General features: G+C 39.5%; 2 protein-coding genes across 3 annotated transcripts in view; both read right to left on the reverse strand.

Moving 5' to 3' along the window:
- LOC122342952 (NACHT, LRR and PYD domains-containing protein 3-like) overlaps positions 1 to 16,672 on the reverse strand; it is a 924,523-nt gene that overhangs the window by 148,074 nt on the left and 759,777 nt on the right. The gene's annotated exons all lie outside the window — the stretch shown is intronic.
- LOC122343016 lies at positions 1,530 to 16,632 on the reverse strand. 2 transcript variants are annotated; one of them, XM_043237288.1, is made up of 4 exons: positions 16,497 to 16,632; positions 15,162 to 16,308; positions 9,595 to 9,662; positions 1,530 to 4,712 (listed from the first exon to the last, which is right to left on the reverse strand). In XM_043237288.1, the coding sequence occupies exons 3-4, from the start codon at positions 9,603 to 9,605 to the stop codon at positions 3,113 to 3,115; spliced, it is 1,611 nt and encodes a 536-aa protein (XP_043093223.1). In that variant the 5' UTR covers positions 9,606 to 9,662; positions 15,162 to 16,308; positions 16,497 to 16,632; the 3' UTR covers positions 1,530 to 3,112. The 2 variants fall into 2 exon arrangements, with proteins under 2 accessions (XP_043093223.1, XP_043093222.1); XM_043237287.1 differs by lacking the exon at positions 15,162 to 16,308 and having other exon boundaries at positions 16,497 to 16,629.

The raw sequence follows: 16,672 nt of genomic DNA on the forward strand, positions 1-16,672 counted from the left end.
CCTGAAAAACTACGGGCAAGTGTAGGTATTTCTGATGCAAGTTGTGTTGAACTTAATAAAAGTTGACTGATGAATAAAATCTGTTTATGTAATTATTTTGGCAAGCATCCTCATTTTACAGCATTTTTACACAAGTGCCTAAAGATTTGCAGCTAGGTTTTTTGAAGCATCTTATAGAAGTTGTCCCAGTTCTTCTGGATTTAGCTTGTCTCAGTTTGTTCTGTTTCATGAACATTCCAGACAGACTGATAATGATCAGATCAGGGCCAGGTTTCCCGATAACAAGCTTAAGAGTGTTTTCTACGAGTAGTTTTACATTTGTTTCATTTGCATTGCCGTGACTTTAAGTACTACGTAGGAGTCGCCATTCCATGGGTGAAAAGTTCTGAAATGTCAATTTATAGAATAGCTCATAATTGTAATTGTACATGTTCGTCAGATTTATGCAAGTCACTTCCAAATAGGGACGTCGTATTTTGGTTGGAAATGAAAATCGGGTTGATGTCAGAATCCAACATCATAAAACTGTCAAGCTATCAAATTCCAACTTTAAAGAAATACGGTTAATATGGATTTTGTTGATATGACATCAAACCTTCAACAGAAGCAGGAAATATTGTTGCAAAATGAAAATCAGCATGCATACAGAAAATGTTACAGTGAGATTGGACAGGAATATAGGATTTGATGCACTTTTTTTATTTTTGCAGAGTGTCTAGAAGTAAATGAACATCAGATGAAAGACATCAGTATTCATGCAAAAACAATTGTTAAAGTTCTGACACAATAAATATCTCAAACAGAAAGGTAGTCTGGCAACAGGATTGACCTGCCAATCAACAAAAAGTGTGTATATGAACATAGGTGTATTTGGAAACAGATTTTGCGATCTTGGTCCACACTCCCAATCAGCAGGTGGCAGTAATGCACCGTGAAGCTGTATGCCAACCGCCAATAAACACAAAGAAAAGAAGAAGAAGAAGAAGAAGAAGAAGAAGAAGAAGAAGAAGAAGAAGAAGAAGAAGAAGAATCTACTAGCGTTGAGAGAAAGAAATGCTGAAGAAAAAAAGCTGGTCAGAACATAGCTAGTCTAGTGATAGAATCAAAAAGCAAGAATGAAAAAGCCAAACAACAGAAATCTGAGAGTATAGAGAAAGGACAAGAACATGACTGGAAAGTCATAATTGAGTTTAACAAGGATGGCGGGCATTATCATTCAATTAAACTTACCAGAGCAATTGAAAAGTAGGTTGGTAAAATGAAATATGCTAGATTTATGAGCAATAAAAGAATAATGATCCATGTAATCAGCAAACAACAACAAATTAAAATATGTAGTATGACTTCACTCCAAGTAGAGAGGATGAAGGCTTATATCACAGGGACATCGGGAGTTATTTCAGGAGTGCCATTGAATGTGTCTATGGAAGATATCAAAAGTAAGATCCAAGGAGGTAAAGGAGTTGAAGCTACAAGGTTAAAAACTAAACATGATGGATTGTTAAAAGAATCATTATCTATAGAAAAGAGAAGTATATCCCTATACCTCTCAGATGCTACAAATGTCAAAGAATGGGGCATACGGCACAGCAGTGAGGCTGAACATGAGTATGGTAAATGAGAAAAGGACGCAAAGGTTAAATGTAACTGCGGAGCAGAGCACAGTGCAGGATGTGAAGTGCAGAGAGAAGCAAGAGAAGTCCAGAAGTTTTTATTTAAAGAAAAGTTTATCACATCACCATTGAGATGGCTTCGCTTTATTAAACAATAACTCAAAATAACAATGAAAAAGTCTTCTACTCGCAGTTGTACCAGCATAAGCGATACTAATTTCTACTCAGGAGTCGGTTACATAAATTCTCCTTTTTCTACATTGTTGCAACAAGCTTCTCTTATTAGACGTGCAAAAGAAACTTTGACCTTATATGGTGGTCCTCAACTGCTATATCTGCAAAAGCTCAAATGAATGCATAGAAACTTCTCACGTTTTGTACAGAAGGAATTATGAAGCACAACAACACGCCTTGTTTAATCTGGAAGCTATTATATCACTAAAATGCAGGAATGAGCAAAAATCGTATTATTTAATCGTATGTCCAAGCCATCAACAAAAATTTTTATATTAGCCTCAGGATATTATTTACTTTACTATGGAGGTCATTTTTAAACACATCATTAAATGTATGCATCATATTTCATATGTCAACTTTTTAGAAATTATCAATAGATTCAGTTTACACAATTTACAAGGCTGCTATCCAACAAATTAATTTACACCGCAAAATTACATTGCATTAATGTTGTGAGATTATTGTTTTAAAACTTTTATTGAACTAAAATCAATGTGACATTTGCAATTGTGAGAAGAATATTTAGCAGTTAGCTCCCTTGCCATGATATGTTGCTTAACTGCTTCATGTTATAAATAATGTAACATTTTTTACTTTTTAAGAAGAATAATTAGGAGAACAATTATTTAATTCGATGGATCTGTATATGAAAATGTTTAAGACCCATCGAATCTCAATTTAAGACTTTTAAGGCCTTTTACTTAGTAAAATGCTTTTGAGAACGTTTTTGAGAACTTGCGGTCACACTGTTAATGGGAGGAAACATTTCAAGTGAGAAGCCATTCTTTGTAATCTTCTTTGATTAGCCGAATATCTTGAAACGTGCCTTTTCCGAGCATCACGTTTTAGCCTATTTTTGCAATAAATCGTAGTAGCTTTGTGCTTTTTGTAAATGTCATGTTAACATACAAAACAGAAGTACCTCACGCAAGAAAAATATTATGTAAGGTGTAAATGCGCATATCTAATGAAAATCAATCAGGTTAATATGCATAGGCTGCAAAAATTTTGGTCAACCAAGCCTCTTCTGGTCAACTAACGATTAGGGGGCAGCCCTAAAAAAAAAAATTCTATAAACTAATTTATTATTGGAGTTATTATAACAGATTGAACTGCCTTTTATTTAAACACTAAAGCAGTTCAATTGTATTATTACATTTATCATTTTTTTTAGATCTACAGAATGTCATCTGTGTTTATTAATTATTGTAAGTGATGTTCTGTATTTTCATTGATTTATCTCTTCTCCCTTCTCAATTTGTTCACTGATCACCAGAGAAAAGTTCTAGTTTTGCGATGCCAGCTTTCAGATAACTCAGAGCATCTTTATTTGCTTCCTCAGCTTCAGCGGTTTTCCTCATTTCCTCCAGCTCTTGGACCCAGTTTACTTTACCAGCCTCCTTTAATCTGGGAATGAAGAAGTTGAGATGCTGAAGAGTGAAGGCCGAGTCTGGCTTTAATGCGATCTGAGATAGATTCTGGATGGTCTTGTAAGCATTGAACAGAAGAATTGACTTATGGGTTTCAATTTCCCTTAGATCTTTGTCAAGGTAATCCATTACAACTGAAAACCTCTTGGTTCGCTCTTGAAATTTTTTACATTCCTTATTTAAATCATTGAATTCCATCATGAAGCTTGTGGTGCTGATGCTATATTTCTTGTTTTCTTTGACATGTTTGCTGTAATGACATTTCCCTGTGCAGACAGTGCAGTAACCGTTTTTCATGACTTTACACTTGCTGGGATCAGAAACCCACCAGCAGTCAAACTCATGGCAGTTTTCCTCACAGACTGTGCAGATTGTCGCTTTCCTGTGCTTCCATGATGTGCCTTCAATGGTAACTTTCTCTTTGAAAGTCTTTTTGAAATTAATCGTAAAGTTTTCAGACTCCTCAATACTGTTCTTGTTTTGTCTTATTGTCTCCTGAATCTGAAGTTTTTCAGCCTTTTTCAGCTCCGTCTCCTTAATCCGCAACTGTAAGTTGCAGATTGATGCTTCAAACTGAATGCGCTCGATCAGGACTTGTGAAGTCAAATTTAAACTTCTTCTGTTAATTTCATCCAGAGACTGAAGAAATTTCTTTGTCTCTTCCATGCTGTCGAACCATATGTCTCTTTGAGCACGTATGTAACGTTCTCCAGTGTGACGGTCATCAGCCTGTCGATTGTTGAATAAGAAATAAACAGGCTGGTTTTTGTGGTCATGTCTGCAGGGGACTTTAGCTTTGTTAATAGCACTGAGGACGTTTTTTGGTGGCAGACCATCAGAGTGTGTTATTAGAAACACAATGTTGTTCACAATGTCATTCCCAAATAAAGACAGAATTGAACTAATAATGTAATGCTGTCTATCTGAGAGACGATTCTTAGATGCTTGAATCACAAAACACACAGCATCAATTTCACGAACTCCATCATTGCTCTGAAATAGAGCTGATAAATTCTCAGCAACCTCCAGATCTTTTTCTAGTCCTCTAGTGTCTCCATATCCTGGAGTGTCAATGATGGTGAGAGATATGTTACTCATTACAGGAAAGACCTCATACATGGTGATTTCAGAGGTTTGTGATTGTGATTGGTCTCTTGCTGTTGCTTCTTCTGTGATTTCATACCACTCTTCTTCCTCAAACTTGACTCCCAATAAGTAGTTGACCATGGTGTTAATAAGAGTTGTCTTACCAGCACCAGTTTCTCCCACCAGCAGAACAATTTTGTTTTGTTTAGTGATATCTCTTAACCCAAAAGTCCATTTTCTGACTTTTTCATTGGCATCAAGCACTTTTCTCTGTGTATGTAGACAAAATCGTTTTGGAGGACCATTGTCAATTAAAGTTGGTTTGCCAGGTGGAAGATTTGGTTTTCTGTAAAAGAAGGAGGTAAATGTTTCTCAGTATATTTGCACAGCAATCTATGATTACAAATACCAATAATAATCATTTTAATTTAATTTATTTATATGACAACTGTAAACACATATTTCTAGATATTGCTTTTATAATTAAATCAGCATCAAGAAAAGGAATGTGCATTTAGATCAATAACATTTAGCGTATTTGAAATCCACATATGTCTAGGTTAAGCAACATTATAAAGGGGAGGACACACATGGAAATAAATTTAACAAATAAACATTTAATCAGAAATAAATCAAAATACAAGCATTAACTACAACAAACAAATGAACAAAAAAATAAATAAAATAATAAAAAAAACAGTCCAAGACTGGTGGCCCAGCATGTTGAGGACGCGTTCAGTGTGGGAACATGTCCTCATTGTGAAGTTATGCCCCTGACAGTGCTGCAATCCCACCTCTCTGTTCTTGAGGGTGGACTGCCACCTTCTGTCGTCACCCAACCTGTTTTTTCTGCGGCAAACAGAGGATCACTGGCTGACACATTGGGGGTATGGTGAGTGCAGTTCTGCCGGTTTCAAAACCGCAGACCACTCACTCCTCCTGTCCCATCCAGCTGCCGAGCGATTCAGTGGTGCCGTCTCTCGGCGGTCCTCTTGTTTTGTTTGGTGTGCCGAGAAACGATCAGATGTTGACCGCCTCATTGGGGTATGGGCTATCATCAGCTGAGGAGGATCACAAGGAGGAGCCACGCCTTTCTGGTGCTGCGGCTTCTGCCGAGTCAAATCCAGAGCTGTTAGCCATGCTTGCCTGGGCTGCCGTGAGTATTGGAGTGCCATGAGGTGTCCACGCTGCCCAGACCTGAGCCCTGACAGCTGGACGATTGGTTCCTGTGTGCTCCCTCCTCCGTCCTCACCACTCTCGTTGGTGGGGTGGCAAGGGGCTATGTGGACGTTCTCCATGTAGAGTGAGCGGTTGTGCATGCAAAATGCCACCACTTGGCAGAATCGTCCCAGGCTCCCGTCCAAGGCCTGTAGGACCATGTCAGCTCTCATTATCACAAAGATGCTAAACAGATTGGCTCTCTAGTCCCTACATCTAATTTGTTACACCCAGGAATGCTCCTGTCTTGTGCGAGAAGATTGCTGTCCTCCTGACAAGAGATTCAATCAAGCCAGTACCTCCAGCTGAGATCGAGGGGTGGTTTTACAGCCCCTACTTCATCATACTCAAGAAAGGTGGTGTCCTTCAACCGATCCTGGATCTGAGAGTTTTTATCTGGGCTCTACACAAGCTCTTATTAAAAATGCTCACGCAGAAATGCATTATCAGATGTGTGAAGCACCAGGATTGGTTAGCAGCGGTCGACCTGGAGGATGTGTATTTCCATTCTACCTTTCCTACGGTTTGTGTTCGAAGGTTGAGCATGGCAGTACAAAGTCCTACCCTTCGGGCTTTGCCTGTTTCCGTGTGTCTTTACAAAGGTCGCGAAGGGATGACCTTGCCCCACTATGAGAAGTGGGCATCACACTCTTCAATTACCTCAATGACTGGCTCAATCCCGAGTCCCGAGATGGGCATGACGCAATGGGACACTCCACGTGACAATCACGGTGGCTTGTCAGCCCATAAACAGATCTTGCATTTCTACGAGCTGGGATACCCTTAGAACAAGTGTGGTCATAACGGCATGTGGTCGTAACAAAGGTGCATTCATGACTCAGCTGGATCTGTTCGCTCTTCTCCCACTGCTAGCTGTTATTTTCCCTGACTGAGGCTCCCTTCGGCACGGATATGCTGGCACACAGCTGGCCCTGAGCTCTAGGCAAGTATGTGTTTCTCATACTGGCCTTACCCAGACCAGGTTTTCAGAACTCAATCTCTTTGCGACAGCCCCTCCCTTGCAAAGGACCTCCTTTCTCAGGGGCTTGGCACCATGTGGCACCCACATCCAGATCTGTGAAGCCTCCGTGTGTGGCTCCTGCACAGGATGCGGCCGACTTGAGTGATTTACCACAGGCTGTGGTGAACACTATTACCTCTCTGAGGCAATCATATGCTCTGAAGTTAAGTTTGTTCACAAACTGGTGTTCTTCTCACAGAGAAGTTGTGCCCCCTAGGGGTGAGTCTTCATGTAGAGCTATTTTTTTCCTGTGTGTTGGGTAACAGGTAATTGGTGGGAAAAGCTGGCCGGTGTCATGCTTGCTGCGCCATTCCCCCTTTTTTTTCCTCCAGTAAATTTCCCAGTCGGAGAACCCCGGTGGAGCTTCCTCTGACACCCTCAGCAGTCAGTTGGTGGAGCAGTCTGGGGCACTGGGAGGGTTATGACCTTTGCATAGCATTAGTCTGATACGCATTGCTTGCCAACATTTAGCTCAGGATCAGTTAACCACTTGCCAAATTTTAATGCTATTTTCTCTTAATCAGAGCTAATCAAAGCTACAAGCAAGACTATTCTGTCTTCACGACATAACAACTCTGTTCCCTCCATCAGGGAACGAGGGTTACGTACGTAACTGAGACGACTAGCTTGTTATGCATTTTTTTATTTTTTAACACATTTACAGGTAAATATTATTATTTTAAAATGTATCAGTCTATAACTCTGATTAACAAAATTAAAAAATTTTATCAATTGACAGCACTTAAAACTACTAAATCAGTAGTTTACTGAGACTACAGTTAATTGTACTAAAATGCTACAAATATTTAATTAGTAAATTATCAGTATACCTATACATTGACTTTTAGTAATAGTAGTTTCAGTACAAACCAAAAATGTATGTAAACCAGTTGTGTATTCAAAGTTTGCTACTGTATTGCTTAAGGTATACTTAAAAGTATACATTTATATTCTAAAGTCACACAACCAACTCGCAGAACTTCAAAACTTGACTTGATTGTATGTGGCTCATTATCTAATGCTGTCTTTGGACTAGAGCTTGACACAACCTGGGAGGCTGATGACTCTGTATCAGAGCACTGGATATGATTTTCGGACGGATCAGGTCTTAACATTCTTAATGAAAAAGTTATCATTCTTTTCATCATCTGCAGCTACATCGACTACATGACAGGCCTAGGCTACTCACCTCTCTTTGTCTTTGTTATGAACCTCACCTCTGTGGCTTTCCCCGACGGCCACTGAAGGAAACCATCTCCAGAGTATTAATTCTAAGAACTGCAATTCCCACAATGCACTCACCCTATCCTGACTACCTGCCCAGGTGTACCTCGTTTAGACAGCTATTTAAGCCGCAGCCAAACTCTCTCAAATTGTGAAGTCTTTTCATTGCCCTGGCCCATAATTCCAAGCTTTATTCCCATTACTGTTGTCTTCAAGTGTTTGACCTTGTCCTGTTTACCAAATCCAAACGCTTCTCACCCTCAGAACTTTGTGTGCATGTTTGTGTTTGATAAAATAGTCATGAATTTAGTATAGAATAGCTCAATTTTGAATCAGTGTCATCAATCTTACAATGAATTGATGACAACGTTTATAAAGCATAACTCCCTCACACCTTCAGCACTCATTCATTCCTATAAAAAAGCTTGCACTGACTATCCCTGTGGGAACCAGATATTTCTCACTGTACTCCTCCTCTAACAACACCAGAACATTTTGGATGCTTTTGGATCCATTGTTTTTGAATGTCCGTGAGACTTTTTTTCCTGAGTGGTTCCACTGCTACCAGCGTTAAGTCAAGAAATTACTTGTCTTTAAAGTTTTGGTTCAATATATATACATTTTGATAAAAAATGCCTTAAACCTACAAACATTTTTGTTGTGTGTTTTATTTATAACTTTCAAGAGTGTGTAAAGTACTCATTTTTGCAACACAGCTGTACTACCCCCTTGGATTATTCCATTGAGCCGCTTCATTTTGGCTCCAATTCTCATTGCCTCTGATTGCACACATCGATTTGTAGTGGAGGTTGACACTTCAGAAGTGGGGTAGTTACAGTTCTATCCCAACGTGCCACTTAATAATAATATGCATTGAGCGCATTTTTGTCTCATTGATTGTTCCCAGTCGAACGCAAAAATGACATTGGTAATAGAGAGTTGCTGGCTGTCAAGTTAGCGTTGGAGGAATGCTGTTATTGGTTGGAGGGTTCGGGGGTTCCTTTTCTTGTCTTGTACTTAAGGAATACTAATCCTGTTTTATTTTGTCAGTTCCTAAGTGTTTGTTGGACTATCTGGCTGGCGTTTCCTGATTCCTGAGTTCCCGTTTCACCTACTGGATTTTCGCTGGGAATACTTCTGCGAGGTTGACCATGGCATCCCTGTGCTACCCTGTCTATGAACCGATCTAGAACTGACAACTGTTGTTTCTGCTTGAGGAATTAACAATAAATTACTTTGAACAACAATTGAATCCAACCCCTCCAAGCATATGTTTGTGGCAACAACATTGCTAACTTTGATAAGAAAAATCTTTGACTTTGATAAGAAAATCTTATTTTACTAACTAATTTTGACATTCCTCTTTGGTAAATGATTAAGCAGGCTGGCTGGAACATTTTATCTTCAAAGAACCCTAACCCTAAGTAAAGAGTAACTGCTGAATTTGTTTTAGAGAGATATACTCGTTTATGCCATGCCATGCACTGTACAAAACAAACATTGTTGTCAGTTATTAAAATGATCATATATTTTTATTTAATAAATGCCTGAAGTTGGAGCCTGATTTAAATGACAAATGAGTTTTAATACATTTTATACAACATATAACATATTAAAATACAACATTTTAATAAATCAAATAATAAAACAATTGAATGTTATCACTTTTTACACTGTTTCTATATAATACAATAGAATAAATGCTTACAATCTAAAATGATTTCTTAAACTATAGCCTTTTGCAGAATAATACATTTCTACTCACCTGGTATACATGGTGATCACTCAATTAAATGTGTTGACCTTACAGAAGACCTTCACTGACACTCCAGTCTATTTACACGAAAAAAAAATAAAATAAAATCATTACAATGCATCATTACACCGACTATAACATTGCCCTGAAAATGACAGTTTTCCGTTGTTTATCATGAGCATGGTCTGTGAACTTTTGATCACCAATTTCAGTTTGTTTAGATAGCATGAATAGAGTAACTCCGAAAAGCATATGTACATGTACTGTCGTCACACACCTTCTCTTTAACTTCATCATCCGATCCTTCATCTTTGGATATTAAATAGTCCATTATAAAATTGTTTTATGGCACATTACCAAGATTGAGCGAGATCGTTTACTTGAGCAGCTACTTCAGACTGCGTTTTTTTCTTGCTCTCCACCTTCTCACAATATTTAAATAAATAAACTTCTGCGTGCTGTAGTTTACACAGGACTGGTGGGAACATGCATTGATTCACCTTTATTATATGTTACATTATTTTGATAGGAAAGGTTAACTGTTTTTGTGATATTAGTTGAGAGTTGGTGGTGATACCTTTTTAAAAGCTCATTATTGTCAAATGTTTCTAAAATGTTTATATTCCGAGGCAGATTGCCATTTTAGGATAGTTGTGAGTTAGTCTTAGTCCTCTACAGGACTCCTAACGTTTCACAGATTTAGGAGCTATTTATTTCATATTATTCTATTACATATAGGATAAATGCATTACAAAAAAAAAACTTTTCTATACGTGTTTTAGCTACATAGCTACATTCCAGAAGAATCTAAGAGTCCCTCTCCTAGCCATTAGCAAGTATTAAAAGTGACCAATGACCATTCTGACACCTAACTGTCTGACTTGTTTTCCTGTGATGGCCTTGTCCCTTATTTTTTAAGGGATCAACACTAAAAAAAACATAAATCAACCAACAGGAAAAAGAGCACTCAGAGCATTCAATGTTTTCTCATGACCAGACTTTGCATATATCAATAATCGAATATAACACAAAATGAGACAACAGATTTACATCCTCACTCTAATCCAGGATGCTGATAAGACTCATGTAGCTGACTTTCTTGAACTTTGACCATCTGCTTCCTGCTCCACTGCACAACAATTTAAACAATTTAAAGTGTTCCAGGTAGTGCAAATATATTCATTGTATGGGGTGGGGCTTCATCTTACAACAACTTGAATGGAAGACACCATATTTGGTTGGACCAATATGGCTTGCCTAAAACGCAGTGACTGAAGGAACTGCTGAAACTGCCTGAAGAGCACAAATCAGAAAGAAACTTACTCTAACATGTGACTGGTGTTCTTGTTCTCCAGAACTCTCCAACACTCTGTAGCTTTGTGACTGTAGGGAAACCTTTAAAGCCTAAAGCTGCACATCAAGAACTTCAAGTCCATCATGCTCTGTAACTAACCAACTACCAAAGCTCCTGTGTAACAAATTAAACATCCAAAATTTCAATATTAAGTAACACAATGTTTCCTCTATTGCTGAAAACTGGTGAGAACTTAATCTTAAGCAGCTAAAAGTAAGCCAAATCTCTGCTTTTGTGATTTTCTCAGGTTGATGAATAATTGATAAAGTGTAGAATAAAGCAGTCACACTCTAGTATGCACAAAAACTGTTTGGTTGCCTTCTTGCAACTTCAAGTTGAGAGGAGGTCTCTCACTGTCATTTGTGCCTACAGGCCGAATGGCAGTGCAGAGTACCTGGCCTTCTGGGAGGGGTGCTGGAAAGTGCTCCACCCAGGGACTCTATCATTCTGACAATCATGTGGGTGATGTTAGATATTTGGAGGGGCGTGATTGGGAGGAACGGCCCCTCTGATCTGAACCAGAGTGGTGATCTGTTGTTCACGTGGCAACAGGACACTCTAGGGCGGAGGTTGATGATCGAATTTGTGGTTGTTTCATCTTATCTTTGGTTGCGTATCTTGGACACACGGGTAAAGAGAGGGGCAAAGCTGTCAACTGATCACCACCTGGTGATGAATTGGATCCGTTGGTGGGGGAGGAAGCTGGACAGACTCGCCAGGCCCAAATGTACCGTGAGGGTCTACTGGTAATGTTTGGCAGAGTCCCCTGTCAAGGAGGTCTTCAACTCCTTCCTCCGGCAGAGCTTTGACCGGATCCCGAGAGAGGCTGGATACATTGAGTCTGAGTGGTCTCTATCTCCATTGTTGATGTAGCGGCAACCCCCAAACCCGGTGGTAGACACCGGAAGTAAGGGATGCCGTCAAGCTGAAAAAAGAGTCCTATTGGGCCTGGTTGGCTTGTGCGACTCCTAAAGCCGCTGGTAGGTACTGGCGGGCCAAGCGAACTGCAGCCCAGGTGGTTGTGTGAGCAAAAACTCGGGTGTGGGAGGAGTTCGGCCATGGAAAAGGACTATCGGACAGCCTCGAAGAGGTTCTGGCAAACCGTCAGATGCCTCAGGAGGGGGAAGCAGTGTCCTGACAACACTGTATATAGTGGAGGTGGGAGTCTGCTGACTTCGACTGGGACATTGTCGAGTAGTGGAAAGAATACTTGAGGATCTCCTCAATTCAGGGGCCAGAGTGGGTTTGGTTTGGTGACCACAGAATCTCGCCTCTGCTTTTTGCAGATGATGTTGTCCTGTTGGCTGCATCTAGCCAGAACCTACAGCGTGCACTGGGGCGGTTTGCAGCAGAGTGTGAAGCGGCTGGGATGAGAATCAGCATCTCTAAGTCTGAGGCCATGGTTCTCAGTTGGACAAGGATGGATTGCCACCTTCAGCTTGGCGGAGAGTTCCTGCCTCAGGTGGAGGAGTTTTAGTGTTTTTGAGTCTTGCTCACGAGTGAGGGAAGGATGGAACAAAAGATTGACAGATGGATTGGCTTCTTCAGTCATGTGGTCAAAGTACCAGTCTGTCATGGTGAAGATGGAGCTGAGCTGCAAAGTGAAGCTCTCGTTTTATCGGTCTTACTATGTTCTTACTCTCATGTATAATCATGAGGTCTGGATCATGACCGAAAGGATGATATCAGGATATAAGCAGCGGAAATGAGTTTAGCCACCGTAGGGTGGCTGGGCGCACCCTTAGAGATAGGGTGAGGAGCTCAGTCACTCAGGAGGAGCTCAGAGTAGACCCACTGCTCCTCCACATTGCGAGAGGCCAGCTGAAGTGGCTAGGAACAGACGGGGAAGACCTAGGACATGCTGGAGAGACTATGTCTCTCGGCTGGCCTGGGAGCGCCTCTGTGTTCCCCCGGAAGAGCTGGAGGAAGTGTCTGGGGAGAAGGAAGTCTGGGTGTCCCTACTTAGACTGCTGGCCCCATGACCCGACCCCAGATATGTGGTAGAAAATCGATGGATGGATGCTTACAAAAGTACATTGATTTGTTTCAGGAGGCCTTTATTAACCACCAGGGCATCTGGAGCAATTTTTTATTATGGATGGATGGATTAAATTTACTGGACATCTATTTACTGCCATTATAATGCTTGGAAGAGCCAGGACATTTTTTTATTTTGCCTTTTGTTTTGTTTTTTTCTGAAAGAAGACCTTGGATGGCTTGAGGTTGAGTAAATCAGGTGATAGTTTTTATTATTTGGTAAACTATCCCTTTAAAATGTTAAGTGAATGAAAATATGTTTTTTAGCTAATCTGAAGGCTACATGAAGTTTGTAGCAATTGACTCTGCAGAAAGTTGGCAACCTCTTTGCCCTATTCGCTTCAGCATCCACTGACCTCGCTCTGTCAGTTTACATGGCCCACCATTTTGTGGCTGAGACAATTCACAACTGGATTGTTGCACCAATGGCATCCTATCACAGTTCCATGCTGGAATTCACTAAGCTTCCTGAGAGCGACCCATTCTTTCACAAATGTTTGTAAAAACAATGCCTTTCAGTCAGTGATATGACTGAAAAATTGGGATCCTGCTTCGAGAGACCAATCCACTTTGAGTGTGTTAAAAAGAGCCAATAAACATTGGCATGCGCTGATTGCATCCAGCAAATTGTAAAGGGCATATTAAGCTCTTTGCTTCAGAGCCAAGCTTTTGGTTCTCATCCTGGCAGCAGACAGGTGAGGTCCATTTCGGGTTGTGGCACAGATGGTTTTAGCTCTGCAACTAGTGGAGCTGCTAAAGGGGCAGTCTGGACCCTCACGTGGGGAACCAGCTATATCCTCTAGGGCTCCCATACTAGACACAGAACCAGAAATGGTGGCATTCAGCATGGGGGCATTTGATGCAATTCAAATAGGGAGCGTATAACAGACTAAAATTCAGAGACTATGCTCATGATAAACAGCAGAGAACTCTCCTTTTCAGGGACAAGTTAGTGTGTTTGCGCAATGATGCAGTATAGTGCTACATCTCTACTTAAAACTGTTAAATGAAAATGAAACACGTCTCACTTTTAACCCTTTTTTTTCATACCTGAAGATTCAGACAAAATTCAGATTGCCATAACTTTTGTTTTGGAAGAGTTTGAACCTAGCTTTTTTTTAAATCAAAACCTAAAAAAGGTCAAATTGTTCCATGTGTTTGTTTTTCCTGGATAGCAGGAAACACACCTAATTATAGCTTGAGTTTTTCTTAGAATTCAAAAAAGAAAACAAAAGGAAAATTGGGAGTTTAAATTAGCTAGACTGAAACCTCAATCTCTTCTATTTATAATGATATATGGCACTTGATGCTCACTGCTAGAATAATAAAGTGTAACTAAACTAAAGTGTAACTAAAAATTTCATTAAAAGAAAGAAAGAGAAGTATACATATTTGTACACACCTGGAATCTTTGAAGAGTTTCTGTCCAAATTATGACCAGCTGAAATACTCCCCTATTTAGTTTAGCATCAAGCCCCTCCCATCCAAATCCAATTGGTGAATATACAACCCATCATCATACCAAATGCGTTTTCAAAAATGTGCATTTAGATTCATTAAGTAGACAATTTTATCCAAAGCAAATGACAAAAGAGGTTAACAAGTAATACACCTTAAGGAGGCAATAATGTCAAATACTAATACAAAGTTTCAAACAGAGTGAAAGTACTTAATTTCGTACTCATTATATGTTAGTCAATGTCGAAATGAACATTAACTGAGATTAAATAATGCTGTAGATGTATTGTTAATAAAATCTTCAGATATAATGTTACAGTAAATGTGTATTTATGTGGAATTGTTTTAGTTTTCTTTTTCTATGTGCATACAAAGCACTCGCTGTAAATCGATCATGTGACGTTTAAAAATGAAACTAAATGGCAGTAGAAATCATGCAAACATTATGCAGAGAACACTAGACAAAGACGAAACAGAGGACATCATATACAGCGAACTAATTACAAACAAGGAACAGCTGTGTCTAATCAGACAAAACAATAAGGATGGCCACAAAAGAAAATGGAAAACAAACACAGAAAATGATACAAAAGTGGCCTTGAAATCCTGACAGCTGCAGCCCCGACGGAAGGGGAAACACACACCTGCATGATATTTACATTTATTAACTTTTATTCAAAGCAACAAATGAGGATCTTAGAGGATATTTGCCTCTGCAATGACTCACCTGCTGTAATCCTCATTTCTATTATGGCCACAAGGAGTGTTTCATACCTTGCTTAGATTAGCATAAAATGGAACAGGGAGAGATTAAGGGAAAGCGAAAGCATACTAAACTGGTCATTTTTTAACAGAAAATATTAATCAAAAAAAGGTATAAATCAAATTTAACTTTATGGTCCGTTCTGCTTATCACAGAGCAGAAATGTATCTTCGACGCTGGTGAAAAATGCATCCACATTAATACTTTAAAAAAGCACAAATTAAGAAGACACACACACACACACACACATTTAAGGAACAAAATTAATGCCAAAACGATTTAAAATGAAAAGCTTGAGTTCCTCAGATGGAAAAAAATGAATTGCAATTAAGAGAGCTTACATTTCACAAACTTTTTCATTGTTAAAAATTGTAATAATCAATATTCACCTCACAAAATATTTCAAAAAATATTTGGTTTGTTTTACAAGTTCACCAATATTCGTCAGGCAGTTTTCAGTTAAATTTGATTTCCCTTTACAAATTTGTTTATGAAAATGGAATGGATTAAATTTGACAGATCGCTCGGCAGTGCAGATCCGGGCGTTACCCTGAAAGTAGTTTTAGTGTTGTGTTTACAAGTGTGACTGAGACTCTGCAGGTGGTTTTCTGTCCCATTTTAGTAACATGAGGTTTATATTCTTTCCTAAACCACTTAAAAAGGATCAGGATCAGTATTGCGCCACTATTTCATAACAGATCAAACCGTGTGATATTGCTTTAATTGGCGTTTTAAAGGGTTTATAATGTACCGTGATTGTCTGGCTGTATGGTGACAGAGGAACGCTGGTGTTATGTGTCTTCAGCTCTGACTTCAAACCCCTCAACAACTGAGGCCTCGAACTTAGCTACAATCACCCAGGAGATTCAGGAGTCAAGCTGCTCTCAGGAAAATGGGATAGTCCAAACTATACATTGGACAAACTCAAGTATGTTCTTTAGGAAGGTGAGACCCTTAAGCAAGGCACTGAGCCCCCAAATGCTCCCCAGGTGCCCCAGGTGTCTGTTCACTTTGGATGGGTTTCGGACAGATTTCTGGCCACAAGTCACTGCACTTATATTTAAAAACTTTTTCTTAGTACGACGTATTAGCATCATCGATCTGTGTCACACTGTCCCAGACCATTGTTTTGTGGTGACAAAACAGACAAGGAGAGAAAGGTGAAAAAGACAACATGATGAAGGAAGAGTTTCAAGATGAAATGCAAAAGTACCTGATAAAATGTGTATACACTACTTAAACTTAAGCTATATATCTTCTAAATTGCAAATTTAAAAGTAAAATACATGCAATACTTACAGGCTAACCCGAAGGAAAGGGAGGAAAAGACTCAAACGCCCTTCCGTCACTTGCACCGCTTGCCACACATGTAGTTTATCTCTCTCTGTCGGTGATCAGGGATTCACGTGTGATGAATGCAGTTAAATAGCTAGGCTGATGGAGAAGATTTTAGAATTAGAGACACGCATCCAAAC

This window comes from Puntigrus tetrazona, chromosome 4 (genome assembly GCF_018831695.1).
Source record: "Puntigrus tetrazona isolate hp1 chromosome 4, ASM1883169v1, whole genome shotgun sequence".
NCBI lineage: Eukaryota > Metazoa > Chordata > Actinopteri > Cypriniformes > Cyprinidae > Puntigrus > Puntigrus tetrazona.